We start from the raw sequence: 22,500 nt of genomic DNA, 5'->3' as shown, positions 1-22,500 counted from the left end.
CCGGCATTGGCCCGCCAGCAATAATTTCTGGCCCGTCAGATTATTTTGAGAATATGATATTTATTTTACGCGCAGGAAATATTCACTCGGGACGCCAGGGTGTCTTTTATTGTGAAGCTGTATCTATCTACCGGCAGTCATCAAAAGCATGTCTGTCACTATAGCCAATTGAAATGCTAGAAATGGTCACGTGGACTGGGAGAACCAATGGAATAGTCCCACCGGGTCGCATGTATATTTTCCTAACACACTTTCACTTCCGCGTTCGAGATGGAGCGAGTAACAAAATGTGTTAAAAAAACAAAACAAACATCTTTTGCGACGGGGAAATATAACGCTTCTTTTAATAAACAGGAGCCATACTTAAAATACGGGTTTATCGCAACAGGTCGGTGATTCTTGCGTGCCGAGCCGACGTCCTCTCTGCATATTATGTGGCGACAACAACAACAGCAGCGAGGCAATGATGACAACTGTGTTCAAATTGGCATATAAAGTAGCTGCATTCAACGGCAATCTGGAATTGGAGGGCGGCGAGTGGATATGTGACATGTTTCAAACATTAGCAGGGATTTTGGAGGACTTAACAACAAACAAGGTATGGTGAGTCGTGTTTTCATGCATTCTGTCTTCTGATCTGTTCATCACGCGCCGCGGTGATCTGCAACAGCTGAATGAATGAATGAATGAATGAAAACTTTATTTAACAGATTGCAGAATGGGTACAATACAGTACGGCGCAATACACACAATTGTTAAGGGGATGCAGACCAGAGAAAAAGTTTGTCTTTTTTCACTATATTAAATTAGCCATTGTTTTTGATCCTGGCCCGCCAAGCAATGGCTTGGGGGAAATCTGGCCCGTGGCCAAACCTAATTGCCGACCCCTGACCCTGATCTACGGAGTTGATTTATAAAAAAATAAAATAAAAAAAATGTAAATGGAGTAATGAGGTTGTCCCGCCAGCAGCGCTATATAATCTACCTATATTATCGACCTATAATCTACCTATATAATCTCCCTATATTCTACCTATATAATCCACCTATATTCTACCTATATAATCTACCTATATAATCTACCTATAATCGACCTATAATCTACCTATATAATCTACCTATAATCTACCTATATAATCTTCCTATATTCTACCTATATAATCTACCTATATAATCTACCTATAATCTACCAATAATTTACCTATATAATCTACCTAAAAACGACCTATATAATCTACCGATGTAGACCAAACCTAGCTACATGGTGTCCTCTGCTCTTACGTATGAGATCCTCTCCGAACAGGTTCTGCCCAATGTGTTGGAACAGGGAGGAGAGGATGGGCAGCAGGGCGAAGGTGGTGTAGTTGATGACCTGGGTCACCCCGCGGGGTTGAGTCCGGCTGTGGGTGAACTGGCCCAGCTTCAGGTTCTCCTGTGTCTGCTCCAGGTCCTCCGCCGCGTTGTCGAAGAACGCCCTCAACGCTGCCTTCACTGACTCCAGAGCAGTCTTCATCACTGTCCTAAATACAGTACACATACAGCAACACACACTGACTCCAGATCAGTCTCCATCACTGTCCTAAATACACACACAGCAACACACACTGACTCCAGAGCAGTCTCCATCACTGTCCTAAATACACACACAGCAACACACACTGACTCCAGATCAGTCTCCATCACTGTCCTAAATACACACACAGCAACACACACTGACTCCAGATCAGTCTCCATCACTGTCCTAAATACACACACAGCAACACACACTGACTCCAGAGCAGTCTTCATCACTGTCCTAAATACACACACAGCAACACACACGGACTCCAGAGCAGTCTTCATCACTGTCCTAAATACACACACAGCAACACACACTGACTCCAGAGCAGTCTTCATCACTGTCCTAAATACACACACAGCAACACACACGGACTCCAGAGCAGTCTCCATCACTGTCCTAAATACACACACACAGCAACACACACTGACTCCAGATCAGTCTCCATCACTGTCCTAAATACACAATACAGCAACACACACTGACTCCAGATCAGTCTCCATCACTGTCCTAAATACACACACAGCAACACACACTGACTCCAGAGCAGTCTCCATCACTGTCCTAAATACACACACAGCAACACACACTGACTCCAGAGCAGTCTTCATCACTGTCCTAAATACAGTACACATACAGCAACACACACTGACTCCAGATCAGTCTCCATCACTGTCCTAAATACACACACAGCAACACACACTGACTCCAGAGCAGTCTCCATCACTGTCCTAAATACACACACAGCAACACACACTGACTCCAGATCAGTCTCCATCACTGTCCTAAATACACACACAGCAACACACACTGACTCCAGATCAGTCTCCATCACTGTCCTAAATACACACACAGCAACACACACTGACTCCAGAGCAGTCTTCATCACTGTCCTAAATACACACACAGCAACACACACGGACTCCAGAGCAGTCTCCATCACTGTCCTAAATACACACACACAGCAACACACACTGACTCCAGATCAGTCTCCATCACTGTCCTAAATACACACACAGCAACACACACTGACTCCAGAGCAGTCTCCATCACTGTCCTAAATACACACACAGCAACACACACTGACTCCAGATCAGTCTCCATCACTGTCCTAAATACACACACAGCAACACACACTGACTCCAGATCAGTCTCCATCACTGTCCTAAATACACACACAGCAACACACACTGACCCTCTCCCCCCCCTCCCTCCCTCTTACCGAGCGTCCAGTGTCTGTCCCTCTCCCCCCCTCCCTCCCCCCCCCTCCCTCCCTCCCTCCCTCCCTCTTACCGAGCGTCCAGTGTCTGTCCCTCTCCCTCCCTCCCCCCCCTCCCTCCCTCCCTCTTACCGAGCGTCCAGTGTCTGTCCCTCTCCCTCCCTCCCCCCCTCCCTCCCTCCCTCCCTCTTACCGAGCGTCCAGTGTCTGTCCCTCTCCCTCCCTCCCCCCCCCTCCCTCCCTCCCTCCCTCCCTCTTACCGAGCGTCCAGTGTCTGTCCCTCTCCCTCCCCCCCCCCCCTCCCTCCCTCCCTCTTACCGAGCGTCCAGTGTCTGTCCCTCCCCCCCCCCCCTCCCTCCCTCCCTCTTACCGAGCGTCCAGTGTCTGTCCCTCCCCCCCCCCCTCCCTCCCTCCCTCTTACCGAGCCTCCCTCCCTCTTACCCAGAGCGTCCAGTGTCTCCCCCCCCCCCCCCCCTCCCTCCCTCCCTACTTACCGAGCGGTCCCCCCCTCCCTCCATCTTACCGAGCTCCAGTGTCTGTCCCTCCCCTCCCCCCCCCTCCCTCCCTCCCTCTTACCGAGCGTCCAGTGTCTGTCCCTCCCCCCCCCCCTCCCTCCCTCCCTCTTACCGAGCGTCCAGTGTCTGTCCCTCTCCCTCCCCCCCCCCCCTCCCTCCCTCCATCTTACCGAGCGTCCAGTGTCTGTCCCTCCCCCCCCCCCTCCCTCCCTCCCTCTTACCGAGCGTCCAGTGTCTGTCCCTCTCCCTCCCCCCCCCCTCCCTCCCTCCCTCTTACCGAGCGTCCAGTGTCTGTCCCTCCCCCCCCCCCTCCCTCCCTCCCTCTTACCGAGCTCCAGTGTCTGTCCTCCCCCCCCCCCCCTCCCTCCCTCCATCTTACCGAGCGTCCAGTTTCTGTCCCTCTCCCCTCCCCCCCCCCTCCCTCCCTCCATCTTACCGAGCGTCCAGTGTCTGTCCCTCTCCCTCCCCCCCCCTCCCTCCCTCCCTCTTACCGAGCGTCCAGTGTCTGTCCCTCTCCCTCCCCCCCCTCCCTCCCTCCATCTTACCGAGCGTCCAGTGTCTGTCCTCTCCCCCCCCCCCTCCCTCCCTCCCTCTTACCGAGCGTCCAGTGTCTGTCCTCCTCCCCTCCCTCCCCCCCCTCCCTCCCTCTTACCGAGCGTCCAGTGTCTGTCCCTCTCCCTCCCTCCCCCCCCTCCCTCCCTCCCTCTTACCGAGCGTCCAGTGTCTGTCCCTCTCCCTCCCTCCCCCCCCTCCCTCCCTCCCTCTTACCGAGCGTCCAGTGTCTGTCCCTCTCCCCCCTCCCTCCCTCCCTCCCCCCTCCCTCCCTCCCTCTTACCGAGTGTCCAGTGTCTGTCCCTCTCCCCCCTCCCTCCCTCCCCCCCCTCCCTCCCCTCCTCTTACCGAGCGTCCAGTGTCTGTCCCTCTCCCTCCCTCCCCCCTCCCCCCCTCCCTCTTACCGAGCGTCCAGTGTCTGTCCCTCTCCCCTCCCCCCCCCCTCCCTCCCTCCCTCTTACCGAGCGTCCAGTGTCTGTCCCTCTCCTCCCCTCCCTCCCCCCCTCCCCTCCTCCCTCTTACCGAGCGTCCAGTGTCTGTCCCTCTCCCTCCCTCCCTCCCCCCTCCCTCCCTCTCTCTTACCGAGCGTCCAGTGTCTGTCCCCTCCCTCCCCTCCCCCTCCCTCCCTCTTACCGAGCGTCCAGTGTCTGTCCCCCTCCCTCCCTCCCCCCCCTCCCTCCCTCCCTCTTACCGAGCGTCCAGTGTCTGTCCCTCTCCCTCCTCCCTCCCTCCCTCCCTCCCTCCCTCTTACCGAGCGTCCAGTGTCTGTCCCTCTCCCTCCCCCCCCCCCCCCCTCCCTCCCTCCCTCTTACCGAGCGTCCAGTGTCTGTCCCTCTCTCCCCTCCCCCCCCTCCTCCCTCCCTCTTACCGAGCGTCCAGTGTCTGTCCCTTCCCTCCCTCCCCCCCTCCCTCCCTCCCTCCCTCTTACCGAGCGTCCAGTGTCTGTCCCTCTCCCTCCCTCCCCCCCTCCCTCCCTCTCTCTTACCGAGCGTCCAGTGTCTGTCCCCCTCCCTCCTTCCCCCCCCCCTCCCTCCTCCCTCTTACCGAGCGTCCAGTGTCTGTCCCTCTCCCTCCCCCCCCTCCCTCCCTCCCTCCCTCTTACCGAGCGTCCAGTGTCTGTCCCAGGATGTGAAGACAGTTGACTATAGATGTGGCATCAGTGCCTGAGGGACGCAAGAGAAAAACACTTCAGCATGCCTGCTGTTATTATTATTCACTAGGGCTTACCTCGACTAGTCGAATAGTCGACCAACCGATCGAAAGGAGCCGTATTTGACTGCCAACCTCTTAGTCGAATGCACAAAAAATAAAAAATTATGATATATATATTTATTTTTTTATTTTGTATTTTATTAAATGTTTTATTAAAACATTTGTATCATTCTTTCCAAAAGCAAAGAGGCCTAGAAGTGTGGCTAACGCTAATGGTGTGCATACCAGCGAAGCTAACTGCCTAACAAAATGGGCACAGAGGCACTGAAAGAGGATGTCACCCGTCTAATGAACACACTAGACAAATATCAACATGTATCAGTGGACCAATTGCATGCTTTCGCAGAGGAGAAGAAGCCTTCAGTCGATTCCTTCAGACATTAATTAAGCACCCCCCACAGCCCAAATGGAATGATAAAAAAAAATATATATATATATTAGTGCTGTCAATCGATTAAAATATTTAACTCGATTAATCGCATGATTGTCCATAGTTAACTCGCGATTAATCGCAAATTAATCTTTTTTTTCTTTTTTTTTACCTTAAACAGATATTTTTCAAGTTCCAAGTTTTAATACTCTTATCAACATGCAAGTCAACAAATGCTTGCTTTATGCAGCCATTTAACACAAAAGGATGACCCTCATGCATTGCAAATTTGCATCAAATTCAAAACAGAGTGATGCACAAAATAACTTAAAAGAAAATAATAATTAAAAACAATGAATAAAGTGTGCATGAAATAATAGGGGAAAGAAAGCGCACACACACACACACACACACACACACACACACACACACACACACACACACACACACACACACACACACACACACACACACACACACACACACACACACACACACACACACACACACACACACACACACACACACACACACACACACACACACACACACACACACACACACACACACACACACACACACACACACACACACACACACACACACACACACACACACACACACACACACACACACACACACACACACACACACACACACACACACACACACACACACACACACACACACACACACACACACACACACACACACACACACACACACACACACACACACACACACACACACACACACACACACACACACACACACACACACACACACACACACACAGGTTTGTTTCCTCCAGGCTGGATTACTGCAACGCACTCCTCATCAGGATCCCTAGCAAGAACATCCAAAGGCTACAATGTATCAAAAACAGCGCTGCTAGGATCCTGATGAGAGTGCGGAAATACCACCACATCACTCCCATCTTCAAGTCCCTTCACTGGCTCCCTGTCTCACTCAGGATTGAGTTCAAAGTCTCCCTGCTCACCCACAAATGCCTCTACGGAAACGCCCCCCTATACCTCAAAGAACTCATCACCCCTCACTCCTCCTCCCGACATCTCTGCTCTGGCCAGGCAAACCTCCTCCAGTGCACAAGGACAAATCTCTGCACTATGGGAGATCGGGCTTTTTGCTCTTCCGCTCCCAGTCTGTGGAATGCTCTCCCTGACTACCTGAGAGCACCACAGACTGTGGATGCTTTTAAGAAAGGCCTCAAAACTCAACTTTTTAGTAGAGCCTTCTGTTGACTTTTGACACAACAACACACAGTGACTACATGCATCATTGTTTACAATGAACGGTGGGGCTAATCTAAAGGACTGGACACGGACGCGTTAAACAGCAATCAATTAATTTAATATAACAGTCCTGTTATGTGTTTGTTTGTGTCTGTAGATTGTTGGTGAACAACTAACTTTAGGTTAGTTTAACGCGTCCGTGTCCAGTCCTTTAGATTAGCCCCACCGTTCATTGTAAACAATGATGCATGTAGTTACTGTGTCTGTGTGTTGTTGTAGCCACCGGGTAAATCGCGAATTTCTATTGGTTTGTCATGACAAACCAATTACATAATCCAACATATGTGTAAAGGCACAACATATTCCAGTTAACGGTATATTTTTTTAATGATTCATTACGGCGCAATCAATACTTCCATTTGTATAAATTGCGTTCGGGACCTCCATGTTTTGGGGGTATTCATCAGAAAAATCGGATCCGGGATTCGGCTCCCATCAGTCAGGCAAGAACTGCAGGTTTTCAGCCTCTCTCCTCTCTTCTGGAGCTTAAGGGGGAGCTTAGTATTCCTGCCTCTGAGGAGCGCGTCGCGGCTCATGCGCATGCGCGCGCTCGGCCAATCAAAGCAACGCGGAAGGGCATGTTGGTTGCCGAAAGTGTTCACGCGTCCAGCCACACGTCTAAAAAAAAAACTCAGCTCTTTCATCACTTGGTTCAGAGACAACAGAGCATTATTCTCTCAAACAAAACCTTATTAGGGCAGTAAAACATTCAACGGGTGAGATTTGACATCATTTTATACGAGGACCGCGTATAGACTCAAACCAGGTACAATTGAATGGAATAAACACAATCTGTACTTTCTTTTGTATGTACTGTTTACTGTAATGTGTATGTATTGTATTGTACAATGTCTCACACACTTGTTTACTTGTATACAGGGGTGTAAAGTACTTGAGTAATTGTACTTCGTTACAATACTTAAGTACTGTTTTGGGGGATTTGTACTTTACTCGAGTATTATTAGGTATGTATACTTGTACTTTTACTCAATTACATTCCAGAGAAAAAAAAACATACTTTTTATTCCAATTTACCAATCAAATCCCCATCAATGTAAAATGAACCCGCCCATACCCATGCTGATTGGTCCTTGTGCAAGACTTGTGCAAATCTTTGATTAAACACCTGCTATCAGAAGAATAGACAGTCAGAGTGACAAGCTACAGAAGATGGCCACAAACGATAGTACAAGTGATGAAGAGGATGAAACGGAATATTTCATTGCCCCTGAATAAAAAAAAGTGTTTACGTTAACTTTTTAGTACTTAATAAGCTGTTTTTATTTTATAAACATTTTAGTTTTAGTTTTTGAGGACTGCATACTTTTTTTGCAAACCAAAACAACATACTTTATCCTTATAGCACATGCAAGCCTGGGCCCTCATTCATCAACGTGTCTTACGCACAGATTTGTGCTTACCCTGTGCGTACGATCATTTCTAAGCAAAGAGTGGGATTCATCAATTTCAACTTGAACTTGACTTTGTGCTTATGTCTACGCACAGCTCTGAGCACACTTAGCTGACGCCCAGTAGTAGAATATCGTTACTACGCACAAGCGCTCCTCAGTACATGCATTCGTTCCAACGCGGAAATAAAGACACTGGCGCGTGTTCTGTATGACCCCCATAATTCATTATAGTTCATTGTAAAATAGCAACAGTAGTGTAATTATGGTCAAAAGAAAACCCTATAAATAGCATTTGGAATAATAGATCTTTCTCTCAGAATGAATGCAGCATGGTTTATATAGCGTTATCGCCGTTATCGGAATATACGGGGTGTACTGACTGACTGCGCTCCGCGTAGCTCAACTGATTGATTGATTGATTGAAAAGTTTATTAACAGATTGCAGAATGGGTACAGTACAGTACAGCTCAATACATACAATTGTTAAGAGGATGCAGACCTGAGAAAGACTTTCGTCTTGTTTCCATCAGGGTCCCCCATTTTCAATTCATCATAATAGTTATTATTTTGCGCACAGACCGCAGAAACACGGGAACGTTTTGATTATATTTAAAAGGCTTTACGTTAAACGAAACAAGTGGAATTTCGAAGCTGTAAGCAGAATACAAGTCATAGGAACACCCACGATATAGTGTTCTTCCCCCTTTTTACTGTATAAGAAAGAATAAAAAACGCATTGCAATGACACCAGATAGTGACAGACTATGTATATGATGGGATTCAAGTTCGCGTTTTTGTTGATCATAGGCATGCTGTCAGAGTATGATATCTTAATCAAACATTCTAGAACATTTGTCGTCACAGATCATGTCCTAATAGAACATAGGCTATGGCATGGTCCATCGTGATATTGTGTGGACTGTTATTACTGTACCGGTACCACCCATTGTGACAACAGCCTTGTGAGTCCCGCACACAAACATGATGGGATTCAAGTTCATGTATTGAAAGGCAGGCTACATCATACATGCAGTGAGATTCATTGTTCTTGTATATGCTCTCGTATTATTGTTTATATAGGCTACCCAATACTGACATCAAAATAGATTGTAGTATGCCTCTAGAAATCATATGCAGCAGGTAGAAAATTGACGGAAGATCCATCGCGATTTGGAATAAAATTGAGGAGAACTTTAATCCCTGGGTATTAATCAAACAACACAGGAAAAGGCAGTCATATTCCAGCGCGGTCTTTATTAGTGTTTGCGCTGCCCAGGCAGCAATGGTTAATAGATATCATATCCGACATCACCGTAAGTGTACACGTCTGTCAGCCTGTCTAACGAGTTGAGTTCTAACAAAGAACATATTACATGCTGGTATGCTGATAGAGTAAACTATTATATGAATATGATATGATATAAGGTATACACTGGTCCGTCGCATACACTGGTATGCGCAAGTTACTGTTGCATAATGTAGGCTATGGCTGCTATTATATGTAATTCATATAGGCTACCTAATAGTATATGATTTTTAGAGGCATCTATTTTGTTGTCGGTAATACCGACAACAAAATAGATGCCTCTAAAAATCATAATAGCCAATCGAACACAACTAATAAAGGCATTCATATTACAGCACGGTTATAATGACACACAACCAACGCCAAACAGTGGTCAACGAACGGTCTTTATTAGTGTTTTGAGCTGTCCAGGCAGAATTGCAGCAATGGTCTTAGGGAGCCGTTGATATCTGACATCACCGTGTACAAGTCAGCCTTTTATTTATCCCATAACACGCGTCTTCTTGGTTCGACAGCGCCTCAATGAACAATCTCCCGTGGAGTTTCTCAGAGTTCCGCTCGGGTCAGTCCATTATTTCACATCCCAAGGGGGGTGTTTCATGACCATATATGGATAATCATGCACGAGCATTGACGGTAGAACAAAGTGGTATTCATCAACACGGGGGAGCATAGGACCTGTGTACGCACGGTTGATGAATCCCAATATTTCCGTGCGTACACTCATTCTAAATTCTGTGCTTACGTGTGGAAATAGAACATTTTCTACGTCCACGTTGATGAATGAGGGCCCTGGTCTCTTTTGAAAGATGACATTCTGAAGTTTCTGATTCCAGAAGAAAAAATTGACTTTTAGTGCTAACGTAATAGAGCAGGGGTCGGGAACCTATGGCTCGCGAGCCATATATGGCTCTTCTGGTGACAGCATATGGCTCCCAGAAATTTTTGAGTAAAAAAAAAAAAAAAAAAAAATTTTTTTTTTTTTTTATACTTGTGTTTTTTTTTGTTTTTTTTTTACTTTGACCAGTCAGCTGGTTCTTTTAGCGTTTATCGCTTTTTCTGGTCAAGTATGACCGACAGAAACAGGTTGAATGGGGTATAGATCGGGGGAAAGACACTGAGAAAATACGGCGAGTCCGGGCGTCGAACTCGTGTACCCCAGATCCGTGACGCGCACGGTTGTCCCCGACGCCGAAATAGCGTCCGAGGTACGCGGTGAGCTACTGGAGCTCTCTTGTGATATTTCTTAATAATACTGTGTCATTTTAAAGTAAACAGAAATTAGTTTTGAAGATACAGCTAATAGTATCTGTAGCTGAAGATATAGCGAGCAGAGCTGGCGAGGGAACACAAGTGGACAGAAATTAAAAATCTTCAACCTGAAGACCAGCTGATTCTTAAAACTTGGAACGAGCTTCCTGTGACATACCACACAATGCAGCGTGAGTATTGCCGTATTGACCATGTTTGGCTCTACATATGCATGTGGGCAGTCATTCTCGCATATGAGGAACATTAAGACCAACCTACGCTCACGTTTAACTGATGGAAGCCTCAACGCCTGCATGAAGCTCAATCTCACCACGTATGAACCAGATTACAAGGCCATCAGCAAAACCATGCAGCACCAGAAGTCGCATTAAAAGTAAGACATATTTAATTTATTATATGTTAAAAATACTATATGGCTCTCAATGAAATATATTTAGAAATATTTGGCTTTTATGGCTCTCCCAGTCAAAAAGGTTCCTGACCCCTGTAATAGAGTAACATAGGTCTGAACTTGAGTTGTAGAAAAACTTGTTACTCAAGTATTTCTGTAGTAGTTAGTAGTCCAGAGGTAGTATTTCCCCAGAAGGTGGTATGGCTTACAAATCCATACGGACCCATAGCCTGAAGCCTTATGTAGTACATGTCCAAATTCAGAAATGCGTGATTAGGAGTGATTTTGGTAAACTGTGTACAAAAGAAAAACTGAGTTTTCTCATAGACTTCAATTCATTCGGCTGTTTTTCTCTTCCTGTTTTTGCTTGTTCGTTTTGTTTTGTTTTTTAGATTCATGCATTCCCACATGGGTTATCATTGGAAAGCCACACTCATTGGCTACAAAAATCCACAATCATTTTCGAGATCGGATCTAGATTGACGGAACTACTGCGCCAAGAGTCGGGAGTGGTATTTTGCGCAATACCGTGTACTTTGCACAAGCCTCAAATACCGGCATGTAACTCGAGAACCGCTCAACGGCTTTTCTCGGATTTTATCGCTATCGACAGGCAACAAATAAGCCTTCAATTCGATATATATATATTGTATTACAAAATATGCACACCCGAGCCACTAGGCGCATGCTAAGAGATTTTAAGTACATATAGAAGTAGAAACCTTTTTACTTTTACTCAAGTGTGTTTTTAGCTACTCTGACTTTTACTTGAGTACGATTTTTAAACGGTACCCATACTTTCACTTAAGTACAATTTCAGGGTACTTTTTACACCCCAAGTTGTATATTACACCATAATCTTGAACCAAAACCATTTCTGTGTACTGTCTATATGTTTGGTTGTATGGTTTACTATGTATGTACTGTGTACTCTATATACTGTATACTCTGTACTGTATATGTAGTACACATTCTATAGACAGTCCACCATATATATATATATATACATACACTATTTTCCCTCTATATTCAATACATATTTTATAGAACATGTTATGTTATGCTAGTAGAAATGGTTCAGAATATTCGCTGAATGCATTTTGAATATATTTCTTATTTTCAAACTAATGTGTCCGTTTTTAAAGTTGCTGAAGTGTTTGTCGAAACAAATGAAGCACATATCAACAGTGTTTAATACATGAAACCAGATACAAATACTATTTGACCAACAGTGGGGCTCATTTATTTACACATTAGCACAAGTATAACAGGTTTAAAGTTGATAGAATACTCTGCCGCAATGTATTTAAAACAGTAAAAACACACGGCAGACGTTGATGGCTGCAAGGACTCATTATAATACCATTTAAAGTAGAAATTAGTTTGATAGTGTATATTTTTTTAAACTCTCTATACACACTGTGCTGTATGTTTGTGTATTTTCTGATTCTTGATAAATTTACATTTACATTTACAGTAGTCATTTAGCTGACGCTTTTATCCAAAGCGACTTACAAGTTCTGTACGACAAGTCATCAGGAAGGGTACAACTCTATCAGCTGAGTAACAATGTTCATCAAAGTGTTGCGTGTTACAGTGTAGGTTAGTTTATTAGGACAAGTGCATGACGGTAAGGTTAGTTAGGGTTAGATTTTTTTTAGATTTTATTTCAGATAATGGTTGAAGAAGTGCGTCTTTAGTCGACGGCGAAAGATTGGACGGGTTTCGGCTGTCCTAATAAATAAATGAGACCCATTTAGTTCTATAGTGGTTCCCAGATAGTTTTCCTTCAAGGCCCCCTGTCATGGTCCATTAGTCCGTGGCCCCTACACAGCCGCCGCAGGGGTCCCGAGGAGAGTACGGTCTGTCTTCCAGACACCAATAAGAGTCACGGAAACAAGGATTTACTGCAATGTCATTTTCTAGTTATTGTTCTACTGATAACATCTAAGAAAATGACTTCTCATCGTGTCCTGGTTTCTCTCTAATAGGAATTCTTCATCTCTATTTCTCTGGGATTCGACCCCCCACTGGTCACCCTTCCTGTGGAGTCCCTGTGGGGGGCCTTGAACACAGGTTGGGAACCACTGTTGTACAGTAGACTAGAGATTTCTACTTGATAACAAGGTGGGTTTGTGAGGAGAAGAGAATGGTTTGCTCACTCCAGTTGTCCAGACAACTGTTCTTCATGTGGACAATTTGGAATATGATCACAAGTGTTTGAACTGGACTATCAACATGTTCTTCTTAATCGCCGGGGGGAATTAATTTAGTCCAAAATTAATGACCTTTCCCCAGACAGCTGAACATGCGGACACACGAGCAGCCAATCACTGAAGAGCAAGGATCTGAGCTCAATGGAGGAAGGTGAACCAATGAGGAATAAGGTTTTCTGCTCAATGCAAAAGCAACAAAGTTGACAAAGACTTTGGAGTGGCGAATCAAAGTCTTGTAATCAAACAAACCACTTCGCTCTCAAGTATAACAGGTGCCTCGTTTTTTTTTCCACAAGCAAACATTTATCACACAAACAGATCAGAGGAAACAGAAGCAGTCCTGGGTCCTTACCAAATAAAGAGATCCTGTGTCTCACAAGGACTCCCAGTTTGCAGAACAGACTGAAGGGAAGAGAAGAGAGGAGAGGAGAGAGGAGAGATAAGAGAAGAGGAGAGGGGAGAATAGAAGAGGAGAGGGGAGAGGAGAGATAAGAGAAGAGGAGATGGGAGAATAGAAGAGGAGGAGAAGAGGAGAGAAGAGAAAAGAAGATGAGATAATAGAAGAGAAGAGAAGAGGAGAGGAGAGAGAAGAGGAGAGGAGGAGAGGAGAGAATAGAAGATAATATGAGAGAAGATAAGAGAATAAAGAAGAGAGAAGAGGAGAGAAGAGAAGAGAAGAGAAGAGAAAAGAGAAGAGGAGAGAAGAGAGGAGATAGACGATAAGATAAGTTGAGAGAAGATGAGAGAAGATAGAAGAGAGAGGAGAAGAGGAGAGAAGAGAAGAGAAGAGAAGAGAAGAGAAGAGAAGAGAAGAGAAGAGAAGAGAAGAGAAGAGAAGAGAAGAGAAGAGAAGAGAAGAGAAGAGAAGAGAAGAGAAGAAAAGAGAAGAGAAGAGAAGAGAAGAGAAGAGAAGAGAAGAGAAGAGAAGAGAAGAGAAGAGAAGAGAAGGGAGAAAAATGAACAGGAGGCATGAGACATGGATACATACGTTCACTGTAAGAGAAAGAATAGGAAAGAGACGAGAAAGAAAGAAAGAAAGAAAGAAAGAAAGAAAGAAAGAAAGAAAGAAAGAAAGAAAGAAAGAAAGAAAGAAAGAAAGAAAGAAAGAAAGAAAGAAAGAAATAAAGAAAGAAAGAAAGAAAGAAAGAAAGAAAGAAAGAAAGAAAGAAAGAGAGAGAGAGAGAGAGAGAAATATATATACTGAAAGAAAGCAAGTGCTTACTTCCAAACACCTGAGAGTTCAAAGCTCCCAGTGGGAGGCCATGGCTTCACAGACTCCCACTGAGCTGCTGAGTTAGTAGCATGAAACACTCACTCCATCAAAGGGCTGTCAGATACACACGTCGACTGGATGAAATACACAGCTTTAACCCTCTGTTAACCCTGGACAACTGAGCTCAAGACGTCTGATAACTAATATTCAACATCTGTGTATTCTGGTGTAAATCCCACCAGAACCTTCTCTCCTGTGTCTCCCCTACTCTGGCATCCTCAGTCTAAGCCTTCCTACTGTCTCAATAAAGAACCGTCTCTACTGTGTCTCCTCTACTCTGTCATCCTCTCAGCCTTCATACTGTTTCAATAAAGAACTTTCTCTCCTGTGTCTCCCTTTCAGCCTTCCTACTGTCTCAAATCAATAAAGAACCTGCTCTCCTGTGTCTCCCTCTCAGCCTTCCTACTGTCTCAATAAAGAACCTTCTCTCCTGTGTCTCCCCTACTCTGTCATCCTCTCAGCCTTCCTACTGTTTCAATAAAGAACCTTCTCTCCTGTGTCTCCCCTACTCTGTCTCCCTCTCAGCCTTCCTACTATCTCAATAAAGAACCTTCTCTCCTGTGTCCCCCCTACTCTGTCTCCCTCTCAGCATTCCTACTGTCTCAGTAAGGGAGCATTCTCTCCTGTGGCTCCTCTACTCTGTCTCTCTCTCAGCCTTCCTACTGTCTCAATAAAGAACCTTCTCTCCCGTGTCTCCTCTACTCTGTCTCCCTCTCAGCCTTTCTACTCTCTCAATAAAGAACCTTCTCTCCCTGTGTCTCCCTCTCAGTCTTCCTACTGTCTCAATAAAGAACGTTCTCTCCTGTGTCTCCTCTACTCTTTCTCCCCTCTCAGCCTTCCTACTGTCTCAATACTGAACCTTCTCTCCTGTGTCTCCTCTACTCTGTCTCCCTCTCAGTCTTCCTACTGTCTCAATAAAGAACATTCTCTCCGGTGTCTCCTCTACTCTTTCTCCCTCTCAGCCTTCCTACTGTCTCAATAAAGAACATTCTCTCCTGTGTCTCCCTTTCAGCCTTCCTACTGTCGCACATCAATAAAGAACCTTCTCTCCTGTGTCTCCCTCTCAGCCTTCCTACTGTCTCAATAAAGAACCTTCTCTCCTGTGTCTCCCCTACTCTGTCATCCTCTCAGCCTTCCTACTGTTTCAATAAAGAACCTTCTCTCCTGTGTCTCCCCTACTCTGTCATCCTCTCAGCCTTCCTACTGTTTCAATAAAGAGCCTTCTCTCCCGTGTCTCCTCTACTCTGTCTCCCTCTCAGCCTTCCTACTGTCTCAATAAAGAACCTTCTCTCCTGTGTCCCCCCTACTCTGTCTGTGTCGCCCTCTCAGCATTCCTGTCTCAGTAGGGAACCTTCTTTCCTGTGTCCCCCTACTCTGTCTCCCTCTCAGCATTCCTACTGTCTCAGTAAGGGAACATTCTCTCCTGTGGCTCCTCTACTCTGTCTCTCTCTCAGCCTTCCTACTGTCTCAATAAAGAACCTTCTCTCCCGTGTCTCCTCTACTCTGTCTCCTTCTCAGCCTTTATACTGTCTCAATAAAGCACCTTCTCTCCTGTGTCTCCCTCTCAGTCTTCCTACTGTCTCAATAAAGAACCTTCTCTCCTGTGTCTCCTCTACTTTGTCTCCCTCTCAACTTCCTACTGTCTCAATAAAGAACCTTCTCTCCTGTGTCTCCCTACTCTGTCTCCCCTCAGCCTTCCTGTCTCAATACTGAACCTTCTCTCCTGTGTCTCCTCTACTCTGTCTCCCTCTCAGCCTTCCTACTGTCTCAATAAAGAACCTTCTCTCCTGTGTCTCCTCTACTCTGTCTCCCTCTCAACCTTCCTACTGTCTCAATAAGAACTTCTCTCCTGTGTCTCCCCTACTCTGTCTCCCTCTCAGCCTTCCTACTGTCTCAATAAAGAACCTTCTCTCCTGTGTCTGCTCTACGCTGTCTCCCTCTCAGCCTTCCTACTGTCTCAATAAAGAACCTTCTCTCCTGTGTCTCCTCTACTCTGTCTCCCTCTCAGCCTTCCTACTGTCTCAATAAAGAACCTTCTCTCCTGTGTCTCCTCTACACTGTCTCCCTCTCAGCCTTTCTACTGTCTCAATAAAGAACCTTCTCTCCTGTGTCTTCCATACTCTGCCTCCCTCTCAGCCTCCCTACTGTCTCAATAAAGATCCTTCTCTCCTGTGTATCCTCTACGCTGTCTCCCTCTCAGCCTTCCTACTGTCTCAATAAAGAACCTTCTCTCCTGTGTCTCCCCTACTCTGTATCCCTCTCAGCCTTCCTACTGTCTCAATAAAGAACCTTCTCTCCTGTGCCATCTATACTCTGTCTCCCTCTCAGCCTTCCTACTGTCTCAATAAAGATCCTTCTCTCCTGTGTCTCCTCTACGCTGTCTCCCTCTCAGCCTTCCTACTGTCTCAATAAAGAACCATCTCTCCTGTGTCTCCCCTACTCTGTATCCCTCTCAGCCTTCCTACTGTCTCAATAAGAACCTTCTCTTCTGTGTCATCTATACTCTGTCTTCCTCTCAGCCTTCCTACTGTCTCAATAAAGAACCTTCTCTCCTGTGTCTCTTCTACTCTGTCTCCCTCTCAGCCGTCCTACTGTCTCAATAAAGAACCTTCTCTTCTGTGTCTCTTCTACTCTGTCTCCCTCTCAACATTCCTACTGTCTCAATAAAGAACCTTCTCTTCTGTGTCTCTTCTACTCTGTCTCCCTCTCAGCCATCCTACTGTCTCAATAAAGAACCTTCTCTTCTGTGTCTCTTCTACTCTGTCTCCCTCTCCAGCCTCCTACTGTCTCAATAAAGAACCTTCTCTCCTGTGTCTCTCCTACTCTGTCTCCCTCTCAACATTCCTACTGTCTCAATAAAGAACCTTCTCTCCTGTGTCTCCCTACTCTGTCTCCCACTCAGCCTTCCTACTGTCTCAATAAAGAACCTTCTCTCCTGTGTCTCCTCTACTCTGTCTCCCTCTCAGCCTTCCTACTGTCTCAATAAAGAACCTTCTCTCCTGTGTCTCCCCTACTCTGTCTCCCTCTCAGCCGTCCTACTGTCTCAATAAAGAACCTTCTATTCTGTGTCTCTTCTACTCTGTCTCCCTCTCAGCCGTCCTACTGTCTCAATAAAGAACCTTCTCTCCTGTGTCTCCCCTACTCTGTCTCCTAGGTTCTGTGCAGTGGTAGAGCAGGTACAACATGGGAACATGCACGACATTACTTTTCAACTGTGACTTGTTTTCAAGATCCAGTAATACAAAAGTATGTATCATATATCAACACATAGCAACCGTTGTTTCTTCCAAGATGGAGAACAGACAGGCATTCTAAACATTCTGTGAAATGCCTCTATTGATCCTAGACACTGTCAACTTATTTAATCTCTACCACTTCATTCTCTATCTCAAGCGAGTCGCGTGTGTCTCTTGTAATCTGGCCACGGGACACAGTTAGTAAATGTAAATGGTGACTAATGTGATGAAACTGGACTGGAGCTCCTCAGTGTGTTCTGGATGTGATGGTGAAACAGGATCCTCACCTCGTCACCATCTCCTTCTCCTTGTTGGAGGCGTGGCCTCCGCTGCTGATTGGTCGAATGGCAGTGGAGAGGAAGTAGAATCTGTGGTTTTTGAAGTACTGATCGACTAATGGCAGGACAACCTGGGAGGGGGGGGGGGGTAATAGGTTTCATAAATCTCTCTCTCTATCACACATACACACAGACTGATTCCAGAGCAGTCTTCATCACTGTCCTAAATACACACACGCACACGCTCTCTCTCCACCTCTCTCTTCTCTGTCTCTCTATATCTCCAGCCCTCTTCCCTCTCCGTCTCTCTCTTTCTCTCTCTCTCTCTCTCTCTCTCTCTCTCTCTCTCTCTCTCTCTCTCTCTCTCTCTCTCTCTCTCTCTCTCTATCTCTCTCTCTCTCTCTCTCTCTCTCTATCTCTCTCTCTCCCCCAACTCTCTCTAATTCTGTCTCCACCTTTCCTTAATTTTATAATAAATAAACAACAGATCAATTATAATATGGATAACATAATGAATGAAGTCAGTTCATACCTTCCCAAAGACTTGATCTGCTGCTCATGTGGAACCGTCTCTCCTCTCGTTACTACATCTGAGGGACACAGAGAAACGCAACAACAACAACAATAACGAGAAGCTTTTAGTTGAAGCTCTCTCTAACCCGCCATGGTATAGTGTGGTATGATATGTTACAGTGTAGTATGGTATAGTATAGTGTAGTATAGAATAGACTTTTAATTGTCATTGCCCACAAGTATACAACGAAATTTCAGGGGAGCTCCACAGACCGTAGTACAATATATACATACATGAAACACATAACACTGTACATATAACAGAATATTTTAAATAATAAAGTGAGCGGTAACATAGTGGTTATCAAGTCCAGGTAAGTGCAGTCTGACTGCTTGGGGGAAAAAGCTGTTCATAAGTCTTGAACTCTTCGCATGTATGGACCGGTATCTCCTCCTGAGGGAAGGAGCTGAAAGAGGTGATGTGGGTGAGACTGGCCTTGATAATACACTTGGAGCGGTGGAGGCAGCGGGAGGTGAAGACGGAGGTGATGTTTGGTAGAAGAGTCCCGACGATCCTGCCTGCCGCCTTCACCACCCTCTGTAGAGCCTCTTGCTCTGCCTTTGTGCAGCTGGAGAACCACACAGACACACCGTAGGTCAGCACACTCTCAACCGCACAATGATCAAAGTTGACAAGGAGATTTCATGGCAGGTCAGCCTGCTTCAGCTTCCTTAGGTAGTATAGGCGTTGCAGAGCTTTCCCGATCACTGAGGCGGTGTGGTGCTCCAGGACAGGTCTCACTCACACTGAGACCCAGGAACTTGAACTCAGTGACCCTCTCCACTACCTCGTTGTGGATGAGCAGAGGGGAGTGGTCAGGCCTTGATCTTCTGAAATCCACTATGATCTCTCTTGTTTTCTTTATGTTGAGTGCCAGGTTGTATATAGTATAGTATAGTATAGTATATAGTATAGTATAGTATAGTATGATATGGTACAGCATGGTATGGTATGGTGTGGTATTGTATTAATACAGTAGGGTATTGTACGGTACGGTCAGTGGCGTAGCGGAGGACCCGCAAACCCCGCAAACCCCGCCCCCACTGTAGACTTGAACTTGAGAACTTGGGAGAACTTGGGAGAAATTCTAATATTTTTTATAATATTATTATTATTAATTTTTAAACGGTCAGGTCATATAGGTGAGACTGTGCTGAAAAGAATTATACCAAACATACCATGGTAAAAAAACAGTAGCCAAAACTTAAATAGCTTAGACTTTTTTAGGTTTCGTTTTTTTCCCCACTGAAATTCGAATTTGAACTTGTCTACAATTATGCAACGGATTTTGAATTTGATTTTTTTTGTTAAAGTGACAGCCCTAGTATGGTATATGGTACTATATGTATGGTGTGGTATGTTATGGTACAATATGGTGTGGTATGTTATGGTACAATATGGTGTGGTATGTTATGGTATGTTATGGTAAAGTTGTAGTATATTATAGTATTCCATGGTATTGTAAATCTTACCAAACTCCATCATGTGTTGGTGGGCCTGGTCCACGTATGTGATCAGCTGCTGGAGGACGGTGTAGGCAAACTCTTCTCTATAGCTGGGGTCTCCAACTCCTGCTCCTTCACCCCCCTGACACACACACACACACACACACACACACACTACATGCGCGCGCACACACAAACACACACACAAGGACACGCACACACAAGGACACGCACACACACAAGGACACGCACACACACGCACGCACACACACACACACACACACACACACACACACACACACACACACACACACACACACACACACACACACACACTCATATTATGATCCGTCTATCTCTAGTTGTTTCACTTGTTGCAGTGCAGTGTTGTGATTGAGCTGATGTTTACACACACACACACACACACACACGCACACGCACACACATACAGGCATGCACACGCACTCACACACACACTCTGACCTCTGATGAAATGCATATGTGTGTATAACTATGTGTGTAACTAGGAGAGATATGAGGACTGTGTGTAACTAGGAGAGATATGAGGACTGTGTGTAACTATGAGGGATATGAGGACTGTGTGTAACTAGGAGAGATATGAGGACTGTGTGTAACTAGGAGAGATATGAGGACTGTGTGTAACTATGAGGGATATGAGGACTGTGTGTAACTAGGAGGGATATGAGGACTGTGTGTAACTATGAGGGATATGAGGACTGTGTGTAACTAGGAGGGATATGATGACTGTGTGTAACTAGGAGAGATATGCGGACTGTGTGTAACTAGGAGGGATATGAGGACTGTGTGTAACTAGGAGAGATATGCGGACTGTGTGTAACTATGAGGGATATGAGGACTGTGTGTAACTAGGAGGGATATGAGGACTGTGTGTAACTAGGAGGGATATGAGGACTGTGTGTAACTAGGAGAGATATGCGGACTGTGTGTAACTAGGAGGGATATGAGGACTGTGTGTAACTAGGAGAGATATGCGGACTGTGTGTAACTAGGAGAGATATGAGGACTGTGTGTAACTAGGAGGGATATGAGGACTGTGTGTAACTAGGAGAGATATGCGGACTGTGTGTAACTAGGAGGGATATGAGGACTGTGTGTAACTAGGAGAGATATGCGGACTGTGTGTAACTAGGAGGGATATGAGGACTGTGTGTAACTAGGAGAGATATGAAGACTGTGTGTAACTAGGAGGGATATGAGGACTGTGTGTAACTAGGAGGGATATGAGGACTGTGTGTAACTAGGAGGGATATGAGGACTGTGTGTAACTAGGAGAGACTAGGAGAGATATGAGGACTGTGTGTAACTAGGAGGGATATGAGGACTGTGTGTAACTAGGAGTGATATGAGGACTGTGTGTAACTAGGAGGGATATGAGGACTGTGTGTAACTAGGAGAGATATGAGGACTGTGTGTAACTAGGAGGGATATGAGGACTGTGTGTAACTAGGAGAGAGGCTCAATCTGTTGATGTGGAGGACATTGAGGATGTCTTATCTTATCTCTCTATCCGTCTCTCTCTCTCTCTCTCTCTCTCGCTCTCTCTCTCTCTCTCTCTCTCTCTCTCTCTCTCTCTCTCTCTCTCTCTCTCTCTCTCTCTCTCTCTCTCTACCTGGAGACAGTGTAGCCGTTGATCTGGAGGAACTTGAGGATATCTTGTGCTTTCTCTCTGTCTCTGGACTTCTCCTTGGCGGTCAGCGTGTCATAGGGAACCAGCAATGGATGGCTGCCCCCACCTACAACACACACACACACACACACACACACACACACACACACACACACACACACACACACACACACACACACACACACACACACACACACACACACACACACACACACACACACACACACACACACACACACACACACACACACACACACACACACACACACACACACACACACACACACACACACACACATTGAAACATCCTCCATACGGTGCAGCATATAGGAGTGAAGTCCATAGTGTCCTCAAGCTCACAGCAGTGACACCAATAAAGAACATGGATGGTAATAGTAGAATAAAAATTGCATAAAAAAGCAACAGAAACCAAGATACTAGCACTCATTTACAATATCAATTCACAATAATCACAGTGTGTATGTAGTGTGTGCAGAGGCAGTGACACAATGATAACATCGTTCTAGTCTAGACTATAAGATAACACTCACAGCATGTGTGTAGTGAGTGCAAAGCAATAGTATTTTTACTCAAGTATTTAAGTACATTTTCAAGCTACTTGTACTTTATGTGAGTATTTTCAGTATTTGAGGGAACTTTATACTTTTACTCCACTACATTTCAAGGAA

General features: G+C 45.4%; 1 protein-coding gene across 1 annotated transcript in view; it reads right to left on the bottom strand.

Moving 5' to 3' along the window:
• ryr2a (ryanodine receptor 2a (cardiac)) overlaps nt 1-22,500 on the bottom strand; it is a gene marked incomplete at both ends in the record, with an annotated part of 432,832 nt that overhangs the window by 176,529 nt on the left and 233,803 nt on the right. Inside the window, 9 exon segments of the mRNA XM_084331016.1 lie at nt 1,282-1,520; nt 4,947-5,007; nt 13,689-13,738; nt 18,133-18,254; nt 18,656-18,666; nt 18,669-18,713; nt 20,170-20,241; nt 20,244-20,284; nt 21,794-21,917. Of these exon segments, the coding sequence (XP_084187142.1) occupies nt 1,282-1,520; nt 4,947-5,007; nt 13,689-13,738; nt 18,133-18,254; nt 18,656-18,666; nt 18,669-18,713; nt 20,170-20,241; nt 20,244-20,284; nt 21,794-21,917 (765 nt within the window).

Source organism: Notolepis coatsorum, assembly GCF_963971535.1.
Source record: "Notolepis coatsorum genome assembly, chromosome: 15".
NCBI lineage: Eukaryota > Metazoa > Chordata > Actinopteri > Aulopiformes > Paralepididae > Notolepis > Notolepis coatsorum.
The sequence above is the reverse complement of the archived record's forward strand: the minus strand, read 5'-3'. Positions and strand labels throughout refer to the sequence as shown.